General features: G+C 51.2%; 2 protein-coding genes across 3 annotated transcripts in view; one reads left to right on the forward strand and one right to left on the reverse strand.

The window, feature by feature from the left end:
* The first annotated feature begins 205 nt into the window (after positions 1-205).
* CUNH12orf43 (chromosome unknown C12orf43 homolog) lies at positions 206-6,735 on the forward strand. Its single transcript, XM_031337539.1, has 6 exons — positions 206-380; positions 4,047-4,089; positions 4,260-4,358; positions 4,583-4,656; positions 5,334-5,424; positions 5,836-6,735. Exons 1-6 carry the CDS (start codon positions 233-235, stop codon positions 6,158-6,160), a joined length of 780 nt encoding a protein of 259 aa, XP_031193399.1. The 5' UTR covers positions 206-232; the 3' UTR covers positions 6,161-6,735.
* Positions 6,736-7,178: 443 nt separating this feature from the next.
* The window catches only part of Hnf1a (HNF1 homeobox A), a 23,650-nt gene continuing 10,566 nt past the window's right edge, over positions 7,179-20,262 (reverse strand). Inside the window, exons 2-10 of one of the 2 annotated variants that reach the window (XM_031337538.1) lie at positions 19,800-19,999; positions 15,323-15,509; positions 14,735-14,976; positions 13,213-13,361; positions 12,906-13,107; positions 12,093-12,284; positions 10,401-10,519; positions 10,170-10,314; positions 7,179-8,374 (exon numbers count right to left, since the gene is read on the reverse strand). In XM_031337538.1, coding sequence (XP_031193398.1) covers positions 8,250-8,374; positions 10,170-10,314; positions 10,401-10,519; positions 12,093-12,284; positions 12,906-13,107; positions 13,213-13,361; positions 14,735-14,976; positions 15,323-15,509; positions 19,800-19,999 — 1,561 coding nt within the window. In that variant the 3' untranslated portion in view covers positions 7,179-8,249. Of the gene's footprint in view, positions 8,375-10,169; positions 10,336-10,400; positions 10,520-12,092; positions 12,285-12,905; positions 13,108-13,212; positions 13,362-14,734; positions 14,977-15,322; positions 15,510-19,799; positions 20,000-20,262 lie in introns of both variants that reach the window. The other variant, XR_004109508.1, reaches the window with a different exon arrangement.

Here is a 20,262-nt window from a genome sequence, read left to right on the forward strand (position 1 = left end):
GGGGAGGAGATGGAAGAAGAGGAAAGGGTGGAGAGGAGAAAAAAGAAAAGGGAAAGGGGGAAGAAAAAAAAAAGACTGGAGAAGGTGGTGGTCTCCTGGACTTTTCTGGAGCTCATCTTTCAGGACCTTTCGCCGCCAAAGGTGGGCTGGGAACTACAATTCCCATGATGCTCTGACTCGTGGGTCATGTGAAAGGGAAGCTTTCCCCCACAATCCTTTGCGGTATCCCAGGATGGTAGCGCCCAGTGGTGCAATGAGCGATTCTGAGAGCAGCAGCAGTGGCAGCAGCGATGCGGAGGAGCTGGCACGGTGTCGCGAGGCGGCGACGCCCGCCTGGGGGCTGGAGCAGCGCCCGGGGACAGCGGAGAAACCCGAAGCTGGTAGGGGGCTGCCCGCAGCCGGGGCCGGGGCTCCTCCTCTGGGGCCTGAAACCGACGTGTGGTAGGGTGCGAGCCACTGCGTCTTGACGTTTTGGAGGAGCTTTCTTGGGGGAGCTTCTGAGACTATTTGGGCATCACACCGAGGGCAGAGGGTGATTGCTTTATTCCCGTGGAGGCAGCTGAGGCACCTAAATGCCTCCTGATTGTGCTTTCCTCCATGCGTCTTATGTCCTCCCTCTGGGAAGGTAACCCATCACATGTCTGAGGACCGAGATGCACCTCCTTCCTGTATTCTCAGAATCCCGACTTTCCAGGCCCTCATATGCTGTCGCATTCAGACTGAGCTCACCAGGGAGTATACCTAACCGAGAGATTCCCTAGAAAACTGGGAATGAATCCGAAATTTGCCAGCATAAGGATTCTTAATCATGATTAGAGAATCCAACAGGCCCTATAATGTATACAGTAGAAAGGAAATACTGCATCTGTACTTTCATTAACTCCTCATTGGAATTTAACACCTTCTTCTCTCATGCATGTGAGCAACAAGCCACAGTCACATGATAATACCTGTTGCTTTGTCCCCGTAGACATCACCATATTGTTATATTTTATTCACAGCACGTAAATGATGTTGGAAAGACATCATTTACACTCTTATCTACCATAAAGCCCCTATGATGTCTAGTTCCATTTCCAGATTAGTGACTTGGCTCAGCAATTGCCACACAAACCTGCAACCTCACTGGATTCCCAGAACCCACTGTGAAAGGAGAGTATTAACTCCCAAAAGTTGTCCTATGTCTTGGACATACAGCAATAACAATAGCCGGGCAGTGATGGCACACGCCTTTAATCCGAGCACTTGGGAGGCAGAGGCAGGCAGATTTCTGAGTTCAAGGCCAGCCTGGTCTACAGAGTGAGTTCCAGGTCATCCAGGGCTACACAGAGAAACCCTGTCTCAAAAAAACAAACAAACCCCAACAACTACAATAAACATTTTCAGCCAGGCAGTGGTGGCACACGCCTTTAATCCCAGCACTTGGGAGGCAGAAGCAGGAGGATTTCTGAGTTCGAGGCCAGCCTGGTCTACAGAGTTCCAGGACAGCCAGGGCTATACAGAGAAACCCTGTCTCGAAAGAACCAAAAAAAACCAAAAAACAAAAACTAAAATAAACAAACATTTTCAAGTCTAGGAAGGGGACCAATGTAAAAACAAAGTATATAACTTATAGTTTTATTTTTTATTTTATTTTTGACATGGGACCTTTCCATGTAGCTCTGACTGCCCTAGAATTCACTATATAAACCAGACTGGTCTTAAACTCATAGAGATCTGCCTGCCTTTGCCTTCTGAGTGCTGGGATTAAAGGCATGTTTTGCCAGGCCTGGTTTAAAAAATGACCTTTAAATTTTTTATTACATTTTATCTTGTGTGTCTGCACACACACACACAAGTGTCATGGGACACTTGTTGAGCTTAGAAGTCACTTCTCTCCTTCTGCCACGAGGGTCCTGGGGAATCAAACTAAAGCTGTTAGACTTGGTGGCAAGTATCCGGAGTATCTTACCTTCTTTGGATGGTAACCGGCTCACTTTGTAGATGTAAAAAACAAAACCTTGGGGAGTTAAATGAGTCACCCTGGGTATGGAGTTTGACACTATCTTTATTTTGGGGAGAAGGGACATCAGCCATTGCTCTGTAGTCAGAATGAGAGCTACTCCTCATGACTTTCAGAAGCCAGGTGTCCATCTCCCACACACCCGCAGCCAGAGCACGGGGCATTTGAGAGCGCACTAACAGAACAGCCTATCAGGCAGACACACTGAATGCGGAACAGCATAAATGGAACAGTGACCCTGGAGCTGATGCACCAAGCTCTGCATCATGCTGGGTGCCATCAGCTGTCCTTTCTGTTCCCTTGCTTTGTCCTGTGATCCACATCAGAACCTCAGAGCCATCTCTCAGCATCTCTCCCATACAACATCTAACTTGTCACATTCTCAGAGGCCTTGGTGATGCACGCAGACCTCCTGTTTGCCCTTGGTCTCATTCTGTCTCATGGCAAAACTTAGCTGGTTTCTGTTGCCCTTCTTTCTCTGATCTCAAGTCCTCACGTTGCCCTCCTGGGAGGCCTGGGTAATCTCACCCCCACGAAGTCTCTCCTCTCGGGGCCATACCGGCAGCTAGCTGGCTTTCAGCACCACAGGTTCCTGTCCTTGCAGGCTTGTTTCCCTGTGCCTGGAGACCTGGGAAGGTCTCCACTTGACTTACAGCTTCGTCTCTCTCAGGTATCTATCTGCCCAGCGGTCACCTTACAAAGCCTTCCCACCTTTGAAGGAACAGTCCCCCACACTTTACCCCTTGCCTCCTTTGTTTTCTGTTGTTTGGGATTTTTTTGGAGGTGGGGGGTAGTTTCGAGACAATGTTTCTCTGTGTAACCCTGGCTGCCCTGGAACTCACTCTGTAGACCAGGCTGGCCTCAAACTCAGAAATCCACCTGCCTCTGCCTCCCAAGTGCTGGGATTAAAGGCATGTGCCACCACCGCCTGGGTGTTTTCTGTTTTTTATATACTTGCTATTAACCAGTCATATATTGTGTTTAAATGTCATTTAGCATCCGTGTTCACCTCAAACGTAAGTCTCTGAGGACAGTGCCATTTGTTGAGTTGTTCCTGCAGCATTTTCTTTTTTTTCTTTTTTCTTTTTTTTCTTTTTTCTTTTTTTTTTCCGAGACAGGGTTTCTCTGTGTAGCCCTAGCTGTCCTGGAACTCACTCTGTAGACCAGGCTGGCCTCGAACTCAGAAATCCGCCTGCCTCTGCCTCCCAAGTACTGGGACTAAAGGCATGCGCCGCCACCTCCCAGCTACCATGCCTCATTTTCTACAGTGGACTCCACCAGCAGCATCTCCAGTGTCTGCCTCTCCCAGAGCATACAGCACAGCACCAGCAGTCACTCCATGAACCATAGTCAAAATATACCTACATTTGCCTGGTAAACATTAACAGGCCCTCTGGAGCCAAATGACCTGTAGGATCCTTCCAGCTCCCATTAAGTCAGCTATTAGTCATGCATGAGTTCAAGGCTAACCTGGGCTATGTAACGAAATCTCATTTAAAAAAAAAAAAATTGCGGGGCTGGTGAGATGGCTCAGAAGGTAAGAGCACCAACTGCTCTTCCAAAGGTCCTGAGTTCAAATCCCAGCAACCACATGGTGGCTCACAACCATCCTTAATAAGATCTGACACCCTCTTCTGGTATGTCTGAAAATAGCTACAGCGTACTTATTTATAATAATAAATAAATCTTTGGGCCGGAATGAGCAGGGAATGAGCAAGGACTGAGTGAGCAGGGTTGACCAGAGCGAGCAGAGGTCCTGAAAGTCGATTCCCAACAACCGGATGAATGCTCACAACTATCTGTACAGCTACAGTGTGTACTCATATGCATAAATAAATAAATAAATAAATCTTAAAAAAATTAGCTTTTAGACTGGTACCAAATTATTTTACATATCTTTGACTTTATCTCTTTTGCAGAATGGGGATAACGGTCACCTTCAGAGACTGGGGGGGGGGGGTTCCTTGAGTTCCGCACATGCAAGTCACCTAGCCCCACAGCCCTGTAGTCCGCTGTGTAAACGCCTCTTTTCATTTCTCCACAGGTGCTGCAGATACACAAGCACCAGCCCCACAGCCAAGCCGCAGGTACTGTGTGCTCTGCACAGAAGCCTCATTCAACAAACCCCGATCCCCCCGTGCATGCCAGATGCTAGGTTAGACCGCAGGATGTCAGAGGGAACGAGACAAGCAACCCCTCCCTAGTGAGGGCAGCTTCTAAGCTGTCCAGAAGTGATGTCTGTTTGTGTGTGTTGTAGGCTGGAGGTGAGCCAGCATGAGGAAGATGGCAACGAGCTTCAGACCACGCCCGGGTTCCGAGCCCACGTGGCCAAGAAACTGGGAGCGCTGCTGGACAGGTGAGTGGTAGCTTATGTCATCCCCTGGTCCTCCCAGATTCTGGGATTTACAACCTCATGTCCCAAACCCAGCAGAAAGAAAGAGGCGGGGGTGGGGTGGGGGGGGAGGAAGAAGAAAAGCAAGGAAAGAAGGAAGGAAGAAAAAGTTGTTAAATTGAAAAGCAAAAGGTACTTTTATTGTTACCCGAAACGTCATCCTTGGTCTGGCCCTTCCTCTCCCTCAGCTCCATTGCCATCGCAGAAGTATGGAAGAAGTCGCAAAATGCAAAGGTGCAGCAGGCGACCAAGGAGGAGGACGGTGAGTCCTCAGAGTGCAGATCAGTGCTGTCAGGGGGAGAGGCCACTATTGCCTGTGGCCAGCAGCCCTGTGGGGCAGGTTTCTTCCTGCATCTGCTGTCCCCACACTCTGAGGTGGGGATTACAGCACCCCATTCCTGGAATCCCCCACTTGCCCTGGTACCTGAAGCATTTTGGCTTCTTATCCAGTCTTTCCCTCCTGGTCTCTCTGGTTCTGTCCCATACCTGGGCCCTTTTGAGGTCCAACACTGGTAACGAGACTCAACTGCAGACTTCTGAAGCCTCTGGAGGCTAGGTAAGATGGCACATGCTTTTAATCCTTGCCTTTGAGGCAGAAGCATCTCTGTGAGTTCAAGGCCACCCTAGTCTGCATAGCTAGTTTCTGGACAGCCCGGGATACACAGAGAAATCCTGTCTCAAAACAAGCTAAGCCCACTGAAAGCCCCTGAAGCTCACTGTCTGGATGTAGCAGACAGTCTGTGCCCTTCCAGCCTCCCAGCCTCTGGTTCCATAGGAGAGCAAACAAGCCTCACCTCAGACCAGCTTCAGTTTACCGCAAAGAGGCCTAAGCCCTTGCCACTAGACTGAGAGTACCTGAGGACTGGCTGCAGCCTCAACACCTGGGGGACGGGTCAGTGTCTGCCTTACCGACTGCTGCCTCTGTCCTTTGATTTGTAGGCTTCCGCCTTTTCTTCACATCTGTCCCCGGAGGCCATGAGAAGGAAGCTTCTCCAAAACCCTTCCGAAAGCGCCAGCAGCCCAGCTCCAGGTAAGAGCTCATAGCCTCTCCTGGTAGAGCCTGAGGAATAGCTAAGCAACCCCAGTCAGGCTCAGACCAAAGGAAGAGATCATCAGATAACAGGGCAGGAAGGCACAGGGTCTTCTCGGGGAGCTAAGGATCCCATACTTTTCATGAGCAAGCAGCCATCTTGGGCCAGAGTCCTGCCTCTATCTTCCTTGCTTCCTGAGAAGCTCTGTGAGGTTTGGGCACTGTCAGGGCCTCATTGTAGATGAGAATGCTAAGGGTCAGCAATTTCAGGTCCTTAATGCAGTCACGTGACTGACAAGCAGAGAAGCTGACTCTGGACCCGGAGCTACCTGGCTGCCTCCGTCTGGTCTGGAGGTGGCCAGGCAGCTTTGAGGCCCGTCCAGCTAACCCAACTACTTGCCATGGTAACAGTGAGGACAGTGACGAGGAATGGCAGCGGTGCCGCGAGGCAGCTGTGTCGGCTTCAGACATTCTCCAGGAGTCGGCCATACACTGTCCTGCCAAGGTTGAGGAGGAGCCCGAGAAGAAGAAGTTGAAAAAGAAAGTCAAGAAGAAGGTGAACGCTGAGCTGGCTGCAGCCCCAGGCTTGGAACAGGTAAAGGAGACAGGCAGCTTCAATGGGGACCCAGTGTCGCTTGGGACCCAAAAGAAGAAAAAGAAGAAGAAGGCCAAGAAAGCCAGAGAGGCTTCCCTGTGCCCACCAGCAGAGTGTGTAGCGGCTAAGCCTGAGAACTGACCCCAGGCTGTAGGTCCCATGGCCACCAGTTCTGAGGGTCAGGTGCCCATGGGGTTAGGGCAGAGCCAAGCCACACTCCCAGTTTCCAGTTTCCCGCACTGACTGCCCCACAGGTGACTTTAGTTGGGCTTGCCTAAGAGTCCAAGCAAAGACGTGGGTATATGGGGAGAGGCCTGTGTAAGGCTACAACAGACTCGTGGTTCCAGAACTTTCCCCGGCTTTTGAGACTGAGCATCCATCTCCCCGTCCTGTGCAGCCTTGCATGACATCCTTGAGAATGATGGGCTGGGGTCTCCAAGCTACTGAGACCCCAGAAAACTTTTGTACCTCTCCCCCAGCCCACACAGACTTAATGACATTGTCTGCAAAAGAAGGAAAGATCTCCCCCACTTCCTCCTTTTCCCGTTTGTCTGTAACGTGTTAATTTGTTAATAACACAGGTAAGTCAGTTCACTCACTGAGAATCAGACGCCAGAGTGCTGAGCACCTAGGCTGCATGCAGGCGTGGGGACAAGGCCCCACGGAAGAGAAAAAGGAAGATAAATTATCCGGTGGCCCAAGGCCTACACTAGTCCTGCCCTGGTCAGTGCTGATCCTTTTTGTCTTATTGTCTGGAAGAGTCTCTGTGTAGCTCCAACTGGCCAGTCTCCTGGTGTGCCTCCTGTGCAGTTACAACAATGACCCGCCAGTGCTGTGTTGTTTGAGTGATCAAACCTGTGGCAGCCCACTTACCAGGCAGGTATTGTGCCACTGAGCCACCTCCTCTGTGCCGAATGTTAAGGGAACATTTTATATAAAAACCACATGTGGTTCCTTCCACCCACACCCCCAGATACCCTCCTTCACCCCAGCTTCAAGACTACAGGGAATGGCACTACACAGGGACTGGGTTTCTTGCAGTAACAAGGAGGACACACAAATTCAAGCTGAGCCTGCCTGCACCTCAGGCCCCTGTCTGCACCCGGCTCTCCTCTGCCTCCCCTCCTGGCCACTGATGGGTAATCAGGAAGCTCTCAGATGCTTTTTACTGACTTTACTAAAAGTTAAATAAACATACAGGCTCACCCATGGTTGGCCGTAGGCTGCAGGGGATGCTGGCTCTTTCCAGGCCAACAAAGGAGCCCGCTGAGGGCCAGGAGTAGGCCTGAGGAGACAGAGTCAAGTGTGCTGTGGTTCTCACAGCTGCTCCGGACCCTGGATTCCTCAGAATGGCTGCCAGCCCCCAGGCCACTTAGGTGGCTTCTCTCTGCTGGTCCCAGCACCCCTCTCCACTAGCTCAGGCCTTGACTTCTAAGTTCTGCAGGTCTCCCTCAAACCAGGAAGGAAGTTGTCAGGGCCCTACAGGCAGAGGAACTGGTTGCCCAGGATGTGGCCTTGGCAGGAGCTACAATGCCCTGAGGAACAGGGATGATAACCTGAGCCCTGAAGTGGCCTTTCAAGTGAAGGCAAGATGTCAAGCTGGCATCAGAAGACACATTCAAGGGAACAAATGGCCTGTACATGGGGCCCTGGGGCTGGGGGAAGGGATGGCTTGGTAGGGGAAAGCCTAGGAGAGCCCTGCATGGCTTGCCCTTAGTTCCCAAGCCTAGCAAAACAACTGCTTGGGAAACCCCTGCGGTGGGGAGGGTAACCCACAAACAGGCCCATGGGTCTCTGGTGCAGGATGGAATGGCCCCGGGGAGACACAGGAGGCAGCTGTGTTGATCTGAGGCCTCAGAACTCAGCACAGATCCTTGAGGGCCTACAGGCTCTTATTGGGGGTGCCAGCATCACAGGGTTCCCTGCTTCTGTTCCAAGCATTTCTATTCTAAACAGCAGGGATGATGGTCCAAAATACTCCCCGGATTGGACTGTCCTCCGGCTCCTTGAGGCTCGCTTCTCAGGCTGAGACACCTCAGAGCCATCCCTTCCCAATGATGGAGGAGCAGCTGTGGCATGAAGGCATAGACTTCTGGGAAGGCCAGCAGCCCATGTCAGGTGGCATGGCAGGCTCAGATGTCCTCCAGGCGCCTTGGCTGTGGCCCTCCTCACCCCCTGTGCAGGCAGTGCAGGCTCTGGGGACTCAGCTCCTGGGAGGCAGTCACCATGGTTACTGGGAGGAGGAGGCCATCTGGGTGGAGATAAAAGTCTCGATGACACCATGGTTGGATGGCAGCAGGTGGCTGTGCCCGTTGGAGTCTGAACTCTGGTACAACACCAGGCTGCTGGAGGACACTGCAGAAGCAAACAAGGTCACTAGCTGTCGGCCAAGTCCCCTCCAACCCCTTCCCCAACTGCCCATCTCTTAGGGATGCTCCAGGAGGAGAAAGCAGAGCCTCACACTCTGAATCAACAGATTCCAGCAACACATCCGCCCTCCACTCTCAGGGACTACAGGGAGGCTCCCAGATGCATTAGAGTTCCTGCTCTGCTGGCAGAGTCAAACACTGAGGTGGCTGTCACATTCCTGTAGATTAAGCCCAGGGCCTCATGCTTGAATACAGCCCTCGGGAGGTATTTTGTAGATGGGATTAACAGTGAATTGGCTTCCAGTAAAAGAAGTTAACCCTTGACTGTGTAGGTGAGTCATATCTAATCAGAAACCTTAAAGTAGAGTGAAACTGGAGTTTCCTAAAGAAATCCACCATCAAGAACACATATTCCTCCTACTTGTGTCCCAGCCTGCTGCTGCAGATGACAGATGTGCACTCCCGACAGATGTGCACTCCCTACAGCTGTGCCCGTCAGCCCCATCAGATAAATATTCCCACACACAGTGCCACTTGCGCTGTGTCTCTTGAGAGTTCCAAACTGGCGAAATGACAGAGATGAGCCCTGGGGCTCACCTGGCTCAACCTGTCTTTGCCACCACACAGCCGTGGGAGATGGGACAGGTTCCTCACCTTGACTCTGCATTTTCCCATCTGTCCATAAGACAGTAAGTGTCTCCAGGAACTGCCATTACAGCCTCAAGGGCCAGTTGGGGAGATCTGAGGCTCCATGGGATAGCAGCTTTCCTGAAGTCACAGAAGTGGGAGTAGAGGGTATCCCAGAGCCTCACTCTATGACACTGTAGGCTGTAAACTGAGCAGTTGGAGTCGGATAGCGACTGGGGGATGCGAATCCACCATGACCTTCCAGTTTCCCAAATGAGGCCAGAGAGCTGAGAAAGCTGAATTTTTAATGCTGGGTGCTCATTTAAAGAATGTCAAGCCCTGAGCATTGAGGAGATGGCATGGTGGTACTTCAGGGTAGGTGAGAAGGCTCAGCAGATGAAGGTGCAAGCCACCAAGCCTCATAACCTCAATTCCTGGGACTGTGGCAGAAGGAAAGAACCAACTCTTGAAAATTGGAGAGCCTCTGCTCTCCACACATGCCACATCACACACAGGCCCACACACATGCCATCACACACATGCCCACATACAAAAAACATACAATTAAAATCAGTTTACATTTTAAAAATGAGTGCTTGCCATACACGCACAAGGAACTGAGTTTGAATCCCCAGCACCTTAGGTAAACACCAGCTATCTATATCTGCACATGCCTGTGACCCCAGTGCCAAGGGAATAGAAACGGATCCTCGGAGCTCACTGGCCAGCCAGCCCTGGCAAAGCAGTGTGGTTCCAGTTCAGTGAGAAGCCCTGACTCAAGGGAACAAGACAGAGCTACAGAGAAAGACACAAAACATCCTCCTCTGGCCTCTGCATGTGTGTGTAGATTGCATACACTTTTACAACTAACATGCATAATACACATATGCATGCATGTGCACACACACAGAGCCCTGAGATCAACCAGATCATAGGGGTATCACTTCCGGTTCCCATTATTCCCCTACTGCATCTGAATGCCTAACCTGTCCTCTGTCAAGTCAGTAGGCTATGCCTTCAACTTTGGTCTCAAACTACTCCATACATTGCTTGGCATGCTGCAGGCACCTTATACAGCAGGCAAAAGCACTTCCCATCTGCCCCCCAGTCCATTGCACACACACCTACATACTACTGGGAGACCCACCGCTCACCTGTAGGACTGGTGCTGAGCCGGTGGGCAGGCTGCAGGTGCTGGATGTTCGATGGGTCCTGGCTGGGGATGTGAATGGTGGTGGCTGGAGAGGATGGCTCATGAAGCCCAGGCTCACTGGAGGCCTCTGTGTCTGAGGTGAAGACCTAGGGGACCAGAATAAACCCCTGAGCCCTTGGGCATGGGAGTGGGCAGCTTCCATGGGGCCAGGCTTCTGGTGGTAGGGCCTTACCTGTTTGGTGGGTGTGAGGCTGGCAAGGGTGCTGAGGTTGGTGTCTGTGATCAGCATGGTCTGCGGAAGCAGGCTGGTGTGCGTGTACTGGGCCACCTCAGGCTTGTGGCTGTATAGGGCTGGGAGGAGGAGGCACAGAGAGCCATGACTCCCTGGACCCTTCCCTGGAGGCCTCAAAAGTGAGTACCCTATGGGAAGTGGGCATGAGGCCTGATGAACACCCCAATGGCAAATGCTTGGGGATCCAGATGGGAGAGACGGACACATATCTTTCCCATTACAAGGGCCTTCACAGCTAAGCCGGATGGGGAGCAGCCGGGGGAAGGGTCAGCACCAACTCCAGCTCATTTTGTGTTCTGGGCTTGTTGTGTTTGTTTCCCCGACTGCCCCTGGTAGAACACAACCCCAGCTATGTAGAAACAGAGGCATCGAGCTGCAGTGCTGAGTAAAGGCGGTGCATTAGACAATGGAAACTGCTGCACTAAAGGCAGGCGATGCTGTCGTACTGAGCGCAGGAACTCTTCAGTATTCAGTGGTTCAGTATCTGATGCTATGCAGAGGGACCCCAGTAGCAAGCTGTGATATTCAGCGCAAGTGCTGTTGCACAATGCAGGCCTCTGAGGGAAGGGCTGGTGGCTTCTATCTAGGTGAGCAGGGCAGAGACCAGCAATGCCTGAATCTCCAGGGCACCTCCAACACGTGCCTCAAAGTCTCACCACTAGCCTCTCCAAGAGACCTAGACACTGGCCAAGCACATATCTGAGGCAGGCTGTCCCAGGAACTCAGCCAAAAGCAGAGCAGCCACACACAGAAACACATGCACGCTATCAGCCTCGCGCTAGCCCAAGAGTCCATAGCCTCTGGCCTCGCTGAGGTCCAAAAGATCTGAACCCAAAGCTTTGCCTAAGGTTGGTCCCCTGTGGCCAGCCTTATGCAGATCTGACATATGTGAGGCTGCGTGAGCATGCATAGGTGTGCATATGTGTGTGTCTGTCTACATACAAGTGTAGGCATGTGAGGCAGGTAGAACCTCAGAAAGTTCTCCCACTGGCCCGCCTGGAGCTCACCAAGTAGGCTAGACTGGCTAGCACAAGCCAAGGGGTCATCAGCCTGTCTCTGTCTCCTTGGCTCTCAGATTACAAGAAGCGCATACCACCATGTCCTTCCTTCTCCCCACCCCCACCCTCGTGGATTCTGAAGGATGGAACTCTGGTCTTTAGCACTTACTGATTAAGCTGTCTGTCCCTCCTCAACCCCACATGAGTCTTTAATCTACTTCATGTAGTATCTGTTTTTTACTGCAGAAATAACAGTGTTCTGTGGACAGTGAAGCCCAGGGGGACTGGGAGAAATCTGTAACCCACGATCTATCCACAAGCCAGCTTTCTTCTAAACACACAGCAAAGCCATAACCTGATGTGTGCACAGCCCCAGGGGTTTCAGAGAAAAGGCTGTGGCTTTCACTTTACCACCTGAACAGACAAAGCTGAGAGCATGACCAGTGGACGCCAGCATCACACACATTGAAAAGTTCACATGCAAGCTCCTGCATGCACACAGACAAACAGGTTAGTGGCCCATAGATACTTGTGCCACACACAAGCAGACCGCAGCACCTGATACCTGGCCTGTCTTGTGCCTACCAGCCAACCTGTAGTCCACATCTCCCAGGCCAACATGAGGGATGCTCACCGTGGGGGCTCTGCAGCTGGGCCATAGTTGCCATGAAGGGGCTCTGGGCCACGTGGCTCTGGACGGGGGGCATGAGAGGCTGCTGATAGGAGGGATGCAGTGGCTGGGAAAACTGGACCGGCTGCAGTGTGGTCAGGCTGCTCCCCATGCTGTTGATGACGGGCACGCTCTGTGCCTGAGTGGAGGCCAGACCTGTGCAGGACAGGCAGAAGTCAGCCGAGCCTCCCACCTGCATGGTCTCAGCTCTGAGACTCAGCCTCTGAGGGACACTACCCCTCCTTCTCAGAGCCTGAGGTTAGAAGGCAGGAGCGCTGGCACACATTTAGTGGCTTTGAAAAGTCTTTCTCCAGGACTTTAGCTCCTCATCTGGCCTGTGGGAAAGGTGGGCTGTGAGGAATTTTGAGGTTGTCAGGCTAGGTACCCTGGAACACTGGGGGTTCCATGGCAGTGGCAAAACCCCGAGCTTCGCTCTCTGCTCTCCTGTTCTAGCATCTCCCCGTGTCTTACACACTGAGTTCCTGCCTATAAAGGGTTGAAAACTTAAGTAAATAAATAAAACACCCCAAACCTAGAAAACATCACTCACATGCATCCTTACCCTCTGTTTCCCCACTATCTCCTTAGACTGGTGTCTGATCATTTCTACACTATGCTTAGTGGGTTTCTTTGGTTTACTGTATGGCATCATGGGTGCCTAGCTTCAGGCTCTCAGAAAGTGGGTGCCGAATGGATGGACCAATGACTCCCAGTAGCTCTCTCCAGATCCCAGACTCCACCCAAGGCACGGGAGCTCCACCCACCCCACCCACTTACCGATGACCAGGGTGGAGGCGCCCGTGTTAGTGAACGTGGGTCCCAGGGATGCAGGCTCCCCAGGCCCAATGGTCATGACCCCAGGCAGCGAGGCCATGATAAGGTTCTGCGGCTGCTGGTTGAGACCCGGAGATGTCTGCTCCAAGCTGTGCAATGCAGTCAGGGTGCTGACAGGAGGCAGGGACCCCCCCGTGGCTGAGACCTGTGAGAGTAAACCAAGTTGAGCTGGAGTGTCATCACCCTGTCTCCCAGCCACAGAGAGTGGAGCCAGGTGGGGTTTCCACACAGGACGGGGCCGCTCACTCACCAGCTTGGCCTCTGTGCTCAGCAGGCTGCTGGGCTCCAGGCCTGTGGGGGATACTTGGTGTAAGGCCGCAGACACTGTGACTAACGGACCTCCGCTGCTGGAGGGTACCTCGGTTGCCTCGCTGGTTGCAGACTGTCCATACCGCACACCTAGAGTGGGGAGCAATGTCAGCACCCCACTTTCCTGTCCCGCAGACCTTACCACACCAGAGCCTACTGGTTTGCTCAGGCTGGCACCCCATCTTCCCTCCCATGCTACTGCTTCTGGCTCTTTTAATACATGGTGCTGTGTCCCCCACTACTTGGCATGTCCCGCTCTGTGCAGAAGACATTCAAAGAACAATGGGGGCTGAGACGAATCAGGGCTCAGAGAACTAAAAGGGAATAAACTGAGTTGAGCAGAATGGACTGAGATTGGCCAAATTAAATTAAATCTCCTTAAATAGGACCAGAAATGAGTTGAGCTAGACTGAGCTCTTCGTGAGCTGAACAAAATCAAGTCAAATTGGACCAAATTGAATTGAGCCTTACAGTTGGAGTCTCATCCCCAGGTGCCACGTCCTCAGAGTCAATCAATTGTTGGGTCAAAATATTTGGAAAAAAAAAAGTTCACATCTGTGCTGAACACAGGAAGGTTTTTCTCCTTGTCACCAGGCCCCAGCCAATAGAGTGTTTTAAGAGTCCACATTGGGATTATGCTCTATTGGGTATCATACATCATCTATGTATGAGAGGTGAATACTATATACCTGGCTACAAGAGGTCCTGGCCCCAGTTCCCATATGTAAAATGAACTGGATTCCATGGAATTAGTTTGGTCAAGTGGAAAGGTTTGGATGGGAATTGGTTGTTTTTGTTTTTGTTTTTTTGGGGTTTGTTTTTTTTTTTGGTTTTTGGAGACAGGGTTTCTCTGTATAGTCCTGGCTGTCCCGAAACTCACTCTGTAGACCAGGCTGGCCTCAAACTCCGAAATCCACCTGCCTCTGCCTCTGCCTCCCAAGTGCTGGGATTAAAGGCGTGTGCCACCGCTGCCCGGCGGTTGGGTTAAACTATGATTTGAACACAATTAAGTTGAACTAAAATGGTTCTAATGGGTAGATCCAACGGGGATTGCATTGCACTGAAGTAGCCGGAGGTGAGTTAGGCTGAATAGAGCGGGTTGACCCAGGATGGACCACCACACAGGGACAGGCGGCATCAGAGTGGCTAGGGTGGTGTGAGCCAGTGCGGATCCACCTAAGTGAGGTGGACAGAGTGAGCAACATGAACAGGGGGAGGAAACGAAATAGTGTGTGTGGGGGTGGGGTGGGAACCGGAATGGAAGAAATGAGGTAGATGAGCGGAGGTGGAGTGGCAAGCATGGACTGGTGGAGCTTATGGAGCAGGGAGGGGGGAGTGGCACAGTGGAGTGCAGAGCGTTTTTTCTGGTAGCTGCCGCAGCTGGGGAACCCCCTCTCGCTCTTCTACCCACCCCTTTCTCCTCTTCACCTCCTATCCCAGCTTCCCTACCCCACAGCACTCACCGTGGACCTTACTGGGAGAGAGGGTGGTTGCGGGCAGGCCGGGGGAACTGTGAGCAGGCAGCGCAGAGCCAGGGCCTGGCCCCGGTGGAGGGCCGCTATATGTGTCCATGGCCAACTTGTGCCGAAAGGCTTCCTCCTTGCGCCGGTTGGCAAACCAATTGTAGACACGCACCTCCGTGACAAGGTTGGAGCCTAACCCCTGTGCCTGCGATGGAGACACTCCCCTCTGGATGCATTCCGCCCTGCAAAGACCATAGCGTTGAGCCTCCAGGCCAGGCTCCGAGGAGGGAGGACAGTGCTGAGATGTGGGGTCTAGCCTAGGGCTCGATTACAATCCCAGTCTTGCTGTGTGACCTTGGGCAAGTGACAGTGATGTAGCCTCTCTGAGAACAAAGTAGCCTTAGGGCTGTAGAAGAGACTTAATGAGGTGAATGGCCCTGAAAGTGTTGCTCAGGTGGGTGGAGGGTTCAAAACAAGAAATTGACTCCTCTCCACTGACCACAGCAAGAGGTCTCAAGACCCCCTGAGGCCCCAAAGACACCCTCCCTTCCCCGGCTTAGCCTCCGCCCCAGTGGGCGACCATGCTACCTATTACACTCCTCCACCAAGGTCTCTCGCTCTTCCTTGCTGGGGTTCTTCTGCCTTTCATAGGCCTGGAACAGGATCTGCTGGGATGCGGGGCCCCACTTGAACCGGTTCCTCCGCCCCTTTTTGGTTGGCAGCTCATCACCTGTGGGCTCTTCGATCAGTCCGCCCTGCCCTGCGTGGGTGAACTCTGTGGGGACAGAGAACGGTGAGGCATTGACCACTCCCACCTCCTCTTGTCAACTCACGTGACCCTCCCCCACCCCATCCCCAGTCTCTCTCTTCCCCAAGATGCTTAAACACAGTAGTTGGCAGCTAAAACTGAATCATCCGATCTCAGGACTAGAGCTGTGAATCAGCTGGTAATGAGCTTGCCTAACATGCGTGGAATTTTAGTCCAATCCAAAGCCAAGACCCACGCCGTGCTAAAAGGGGTCTTGGTGCCATGAATTCAAGAGGCAAATCTCTATGAGTCTGAGGCCAGCCTGGCCCAATCGCACACACCCACTCACACTGCCTCTGACGTGGCCATCTTGTTTCTGTCCACACTCACTGAATGGTCACAGGATAGCAGGAGCCATGGCAAGACTTAAGGTACCAGAAACTATAGCTTAACCCCCTAAACCTGAAACACTTGTTTTTTGTTTTTTGTTTTTTTGTTTTTTTATTTTTTTGGTTTTTCGAGACAGGGTTTCTCTGAGTAGCCCTGGCTGTCCTGGAACTCACTCTGTAGACCAGGCTGACCTCGAACTCAGAAATCCAGTCCACCTGCCTCTGCCTCCCAAGTGCTGGGATTAAAGGCTTGCGCCACCACCGCCCGGCTTGTTTATTTTTAATATATTTTTGTTTGTATGTGTGTATGTCGTGTGTGTGTGTGTGTGTGTGTGTGTGTGTGTGTGTGTGTAGGGGGGCGGGGTGTGCCCACAGTGGCCTGGAAAAGGTGTTACTAGCAGTGACTATGAAATACCTGAGGTGGGTATTAGGAATCAAACTCTGGTCCTCTAGAAAAGCAGCTTTTTACTATGTAATTCTGTCTGTCCTAGAGTTTGGTCTGGAATTCACAGAGATCTGCCTGCCCCAGCCTCATAGTGCTGGGATTAAAGGTGTACATCACCATGACTGGCCCTAAATAAAATAAGTCCTTCTCCTCTTCTTCCTCTTCCTCCTCCTCTTCTTCCTCCTCCTCCTTCTCTTCTTCCTCCTCCCTCTTCTTATTCCTCCCCTCCTTCCCCTCCTCCTCCTCCTCTCTTCTTCTTCTTCTTCTTCTTCTTCTTCTTCTTCTTCTTCTTCTTCTTTTCTGAGATAGAGTTTCTCTGTATAGCTCTGGCTGTCCTGGAACTCACTCTGTAGAGCAAGCTGGCCTCAGAAATCCGCCTGCCTCTGCCTCCCAAGTGCTGGGATTAAAGGCATGCGCCACCGCTGCCTGGCATAAAATAGGTACTTCTTAAAGATAATGATATAATAAGATCAGTGTAAGGAGTTACCAAGAAAATCAGGGTTAAAACCACAATACCATTGTGAGTACCTCCTGGCTAAAATGAAAAGACCAACATTAATACATGTTGACACAGATTTCAGAATCATCTAGAGCCATCAGTTTCCAGCACCCACATGGTAACTCACAACCATCTGTAACTTTAGTCCTGAAGGATCCTATGCCTTCTTCTGGCCTCCGCAGGCACCAGGCACACAAACATAATTTATGTTAGTAAAACACCCATACATGGGCTGGCGAGATGGCTCAGTGGGTAAGAGCACTGACTGCTCTTCCGAAGGTCCTGAGTTTGGATCCCAGCAACCACATGGTGGCTCACAACCACCCGTAATGAGATCTGACACCCCTTCTGTTTCGTCTGAAGACAACTACAGCATATTACACCGGAGCGAGCGGGGCCATCCTGAGTTCAATTCCCAGCAGCCACATGATGGCTCACAGCCATCTATACAGCTACAGTGTACTCATACACATAAAATAAATAAACAAATCTTTAAAAAAAACACCCATACACATAAAATAAAAATTTAAAAATACAAAAACCAGCCGGGCAGTGGTGACACTCCCAGCACTTGGGAGGCAGTATTGCTGCAAACGAGCATCTACATAAGACTGTTCAATGGATTGTTTTACATCAAACAAATTTAATAATACTCATTTTTATTGTTATAATATTTTATAAATTTTAAAGAATATGACAAAATAAAACAAAAAACAAAACAAACAAACAAAAGAATACAAAAGCCTCTAGGCTGCAAGGGATACATCTACAAAACAACGCCTACATGTAAGGCTCGGGAAGCATTTTGGACTTGGGGCAGAGATGTCAGAGCCAGTGGAGCAGGGAGTTTGCTGTGAAACTGTATCTTACACCCATAGAGTCTCACTGAGACAGCTGCCTAAACATGAGCCAAACAAGGGCAACAATAGACAGAATACAAAGTGGACAGGGGACCTGGCACGGGAGGCCTAGGCACAACAACTAAGGAAGGCTGGGGGCAGGAAAATAGTCTTGCTTAGGAGGAGCACACCAATTGGTTATCCAATACCTCATGGTCAGCCCTGAAGGCATCCACAAATAACATTACAGAGACAGAGCAGGTTATAGTTAGGGATATATATCCATATACATACCTATATGCATGTAACAACAGTTAATGAAAACAGAGGCCATGAATTCAAAGGAGAGCAGGTAAGGGTAGATGGGGAGGGGCTTGGTGGGAAGGAAGGGAAGGGAGAGATGATGTAATTATATTATAGTCTCCACAGTAAAAGAAAGAGAAAGGATTGAATGAAATAAATCTTTAAAAACAAACAATAGGAGCTGGGCAGTAGTGGCCCATGCCTTTAATCCCAGCACTTGGGAGGCAGAGACAGGCAGATTTCTGAGTTCAGGGCCAGCCTGGTCTAGAGAGTGAGTTCCAGGACAGCCAGAGCTATACAGAGAAACCCTGTCTTGAAAAAACAAAAACAAACAAACAAACAAAAAACCAAGGAGCTGGAGAGATGGTTCAGTGGTTAAGAACATTGACTGCTCTTCCAGAGGTCCTGAGTTCAATTCCCAGCAACCACATGGTGGCTCACAGCCATCTGTAATGGGATCTGATGCCCTCTTCTGGTGTGTCTGAAGACAGCAACAGTGTACTTATATATATATAATATAAATAAATCTTTAAAACAACATCAACAACAAAAGCCTCTATCATGGGGTCTGGTGATCCAGCTCAGGTCAGAACTTTTTCTCTCTCTCTTTTTTTTTTCCATTTTTTAAACTTATTCGTCTCCTATTCGTGATATTTGGAGGACAGTTTCCTCCCCCTCCCCCTCTCCTTCACTTCCCTTCCCCCATCCACTCCTCCATTCCCGGAGGGACATCAGCTCAACTAGGCATAACAAGTTGCAGTAAAACTAGGAACCTCCCCTCATTAAGGCTGGCTGAGGCAACCCAGTAGGAGGAAAAGGGTCCCAAGAGTAGGCAAAGGAGTCAGGGACTCTCACTGTTAGGAATCCCACAGGAAGACCACACTACAGAACCATAACACATGCAGAGAGTCTAGGCAGACCAGTTGGGGCTTCTAGGAACTTGTTCTATGCAGACATCTTTGCAACAAAATGTCATGAGAGCGGTTCAGGGAAAACCCTAAAAGTCCCTCAGGAAGTGGCTAGTTAAAACAATCCAAGATACCTCCCAGTAACCGCCAACTGCTGGAAACCCTGGAGAGGAAGCTCAAGACGAGTAGCAGAGAAAATTTGTCATCCCAGTAAGTGGGAGGCTGAGTCAGCAAGGTCGCAAGGTCAGTCAAGGCCAGCCTGGGCTACATAGGGAGACCCTGTCTCAAAAAAATAAACGAGCACATTTGCTCTCTCCCAAGTATGGGGGTTGGGGGTGGGGAATCGGCAGTTCTCCAGCCTCTAAGGAAAATAGTGTCTGACTGTGTGCTAGCCTCTGAGACTTTTCTCGTGCTGTTTCTCCTGATTGCAGCATCCTCCCTTAAACCTCTTTACAGAGGACACTGCACACATAATGGCCGTGGTCCCCATGGAAGCTTCCTGAAACCTCTGCCTCCCTGGGGTAGAAGGGCTTATTCTCCCTTTCACCATCAGCTCAGTGTTTTACTCAGCCCTGAGCCCAGCACATAGTAGGTGCTCCATTAATACAGTTATTGCCCAGTTTAGTTGTCTCGATCATATAACCCATGTCTCATTCTACAGTGATCTCTCTCCCACCCAGCGGTGAGTTCCTGGAAGGAGCTCCCCCGTATGTGTCCCCTCTAGATCCCAGGACCCATCCCGCTCCCTTCCCTCTGCACCTTGTGCAGAGTGCACAGCAAATCTGAGGATGCCTTTCTGGCGCCTCTCAGTCTCACGTGTCTGCGAGATGGGGGAGGGGGTGACACCGCCACCCAATGAGCTGTGGAGAGCTGTGGGCCGCCCCACTATGAGCCCCTGCCAGGGAGGAGGACACAGGCTGGGGTCGCTACTTACGCTGAGCCACCTCTCGCTGCTTGCGGACGTACCAGGTGTACAGAGCAGCCCGTTTCTGCGTCTTCATGGGGGTGCCCTTGTTGAGGTGCTGTGACAGGTGGGACTGGTTGAGACCTGTGGTATCCACCACCTCCCGCTGGGGGATGTTGTGCTGCTGCAAGTACGACTTGACCATCTTTGCCACGCGCCACGGGTCCTCCCTGGAGGGGAGCAAGCACAGGGTCTGTTCGGTGACCCTTCCTGACACCTAAGGGGAGTCTGGGGTTCTGCAGACTAGGGTGCTCCTCTGTGGGTAGTACACCTGTATACATGTACAGATCCCCAGTGGAAGTTGTGCCAGCCAAGTAAGGAAGACCCTCAGCGTATGACTCCCTCAGGGATCCTCCTCTCTACTGAAACTGGAAGTGTTATGTGTGTGCGCATGTATGTGTATGTTTATGTATACGGATGGATGGATGGATGG

The sequence above is a fragment of the Mastomys coucha genome, unplaced genomic scaffold, assembly GCF_008632895.1.
Source record: "Mastomys coucha isolate ucsf_1 unplaced genomic scaffold, UCSF_Mcou_1 pScaffold22, whole genome shotgun sequence".
Taxonomy (NCBI): Eukaryota; Metazoa; Chordata; class Mammalia; order Rodentia; family Muridae; genus Mastomys; species Mastomys coucha.

Coding starts and splice junctions, on each gene's coding strand:
- CUNH12orf43 (XM_031337539.1), top strand. CDS start 233: ATGGTAGCGCCCAGTGGTGCAATGAGCGATTCTGAGAGCAGCAGCAGT. Junction 381..4,046: donor AGCGGAGAAACCCGAAGCTG/GTAGGGGGCTGC, acceptor ATTTCTCCACAG/GTGCTGCAGATACACAAGCA. Junction 4,359..4,582: donor CTGGGAGCGCTGCTGGACAG/GTGAGTGGTAGC, acceptor CCTCTCCCTCAG/CTCCATTGCCATCGCAGAAG.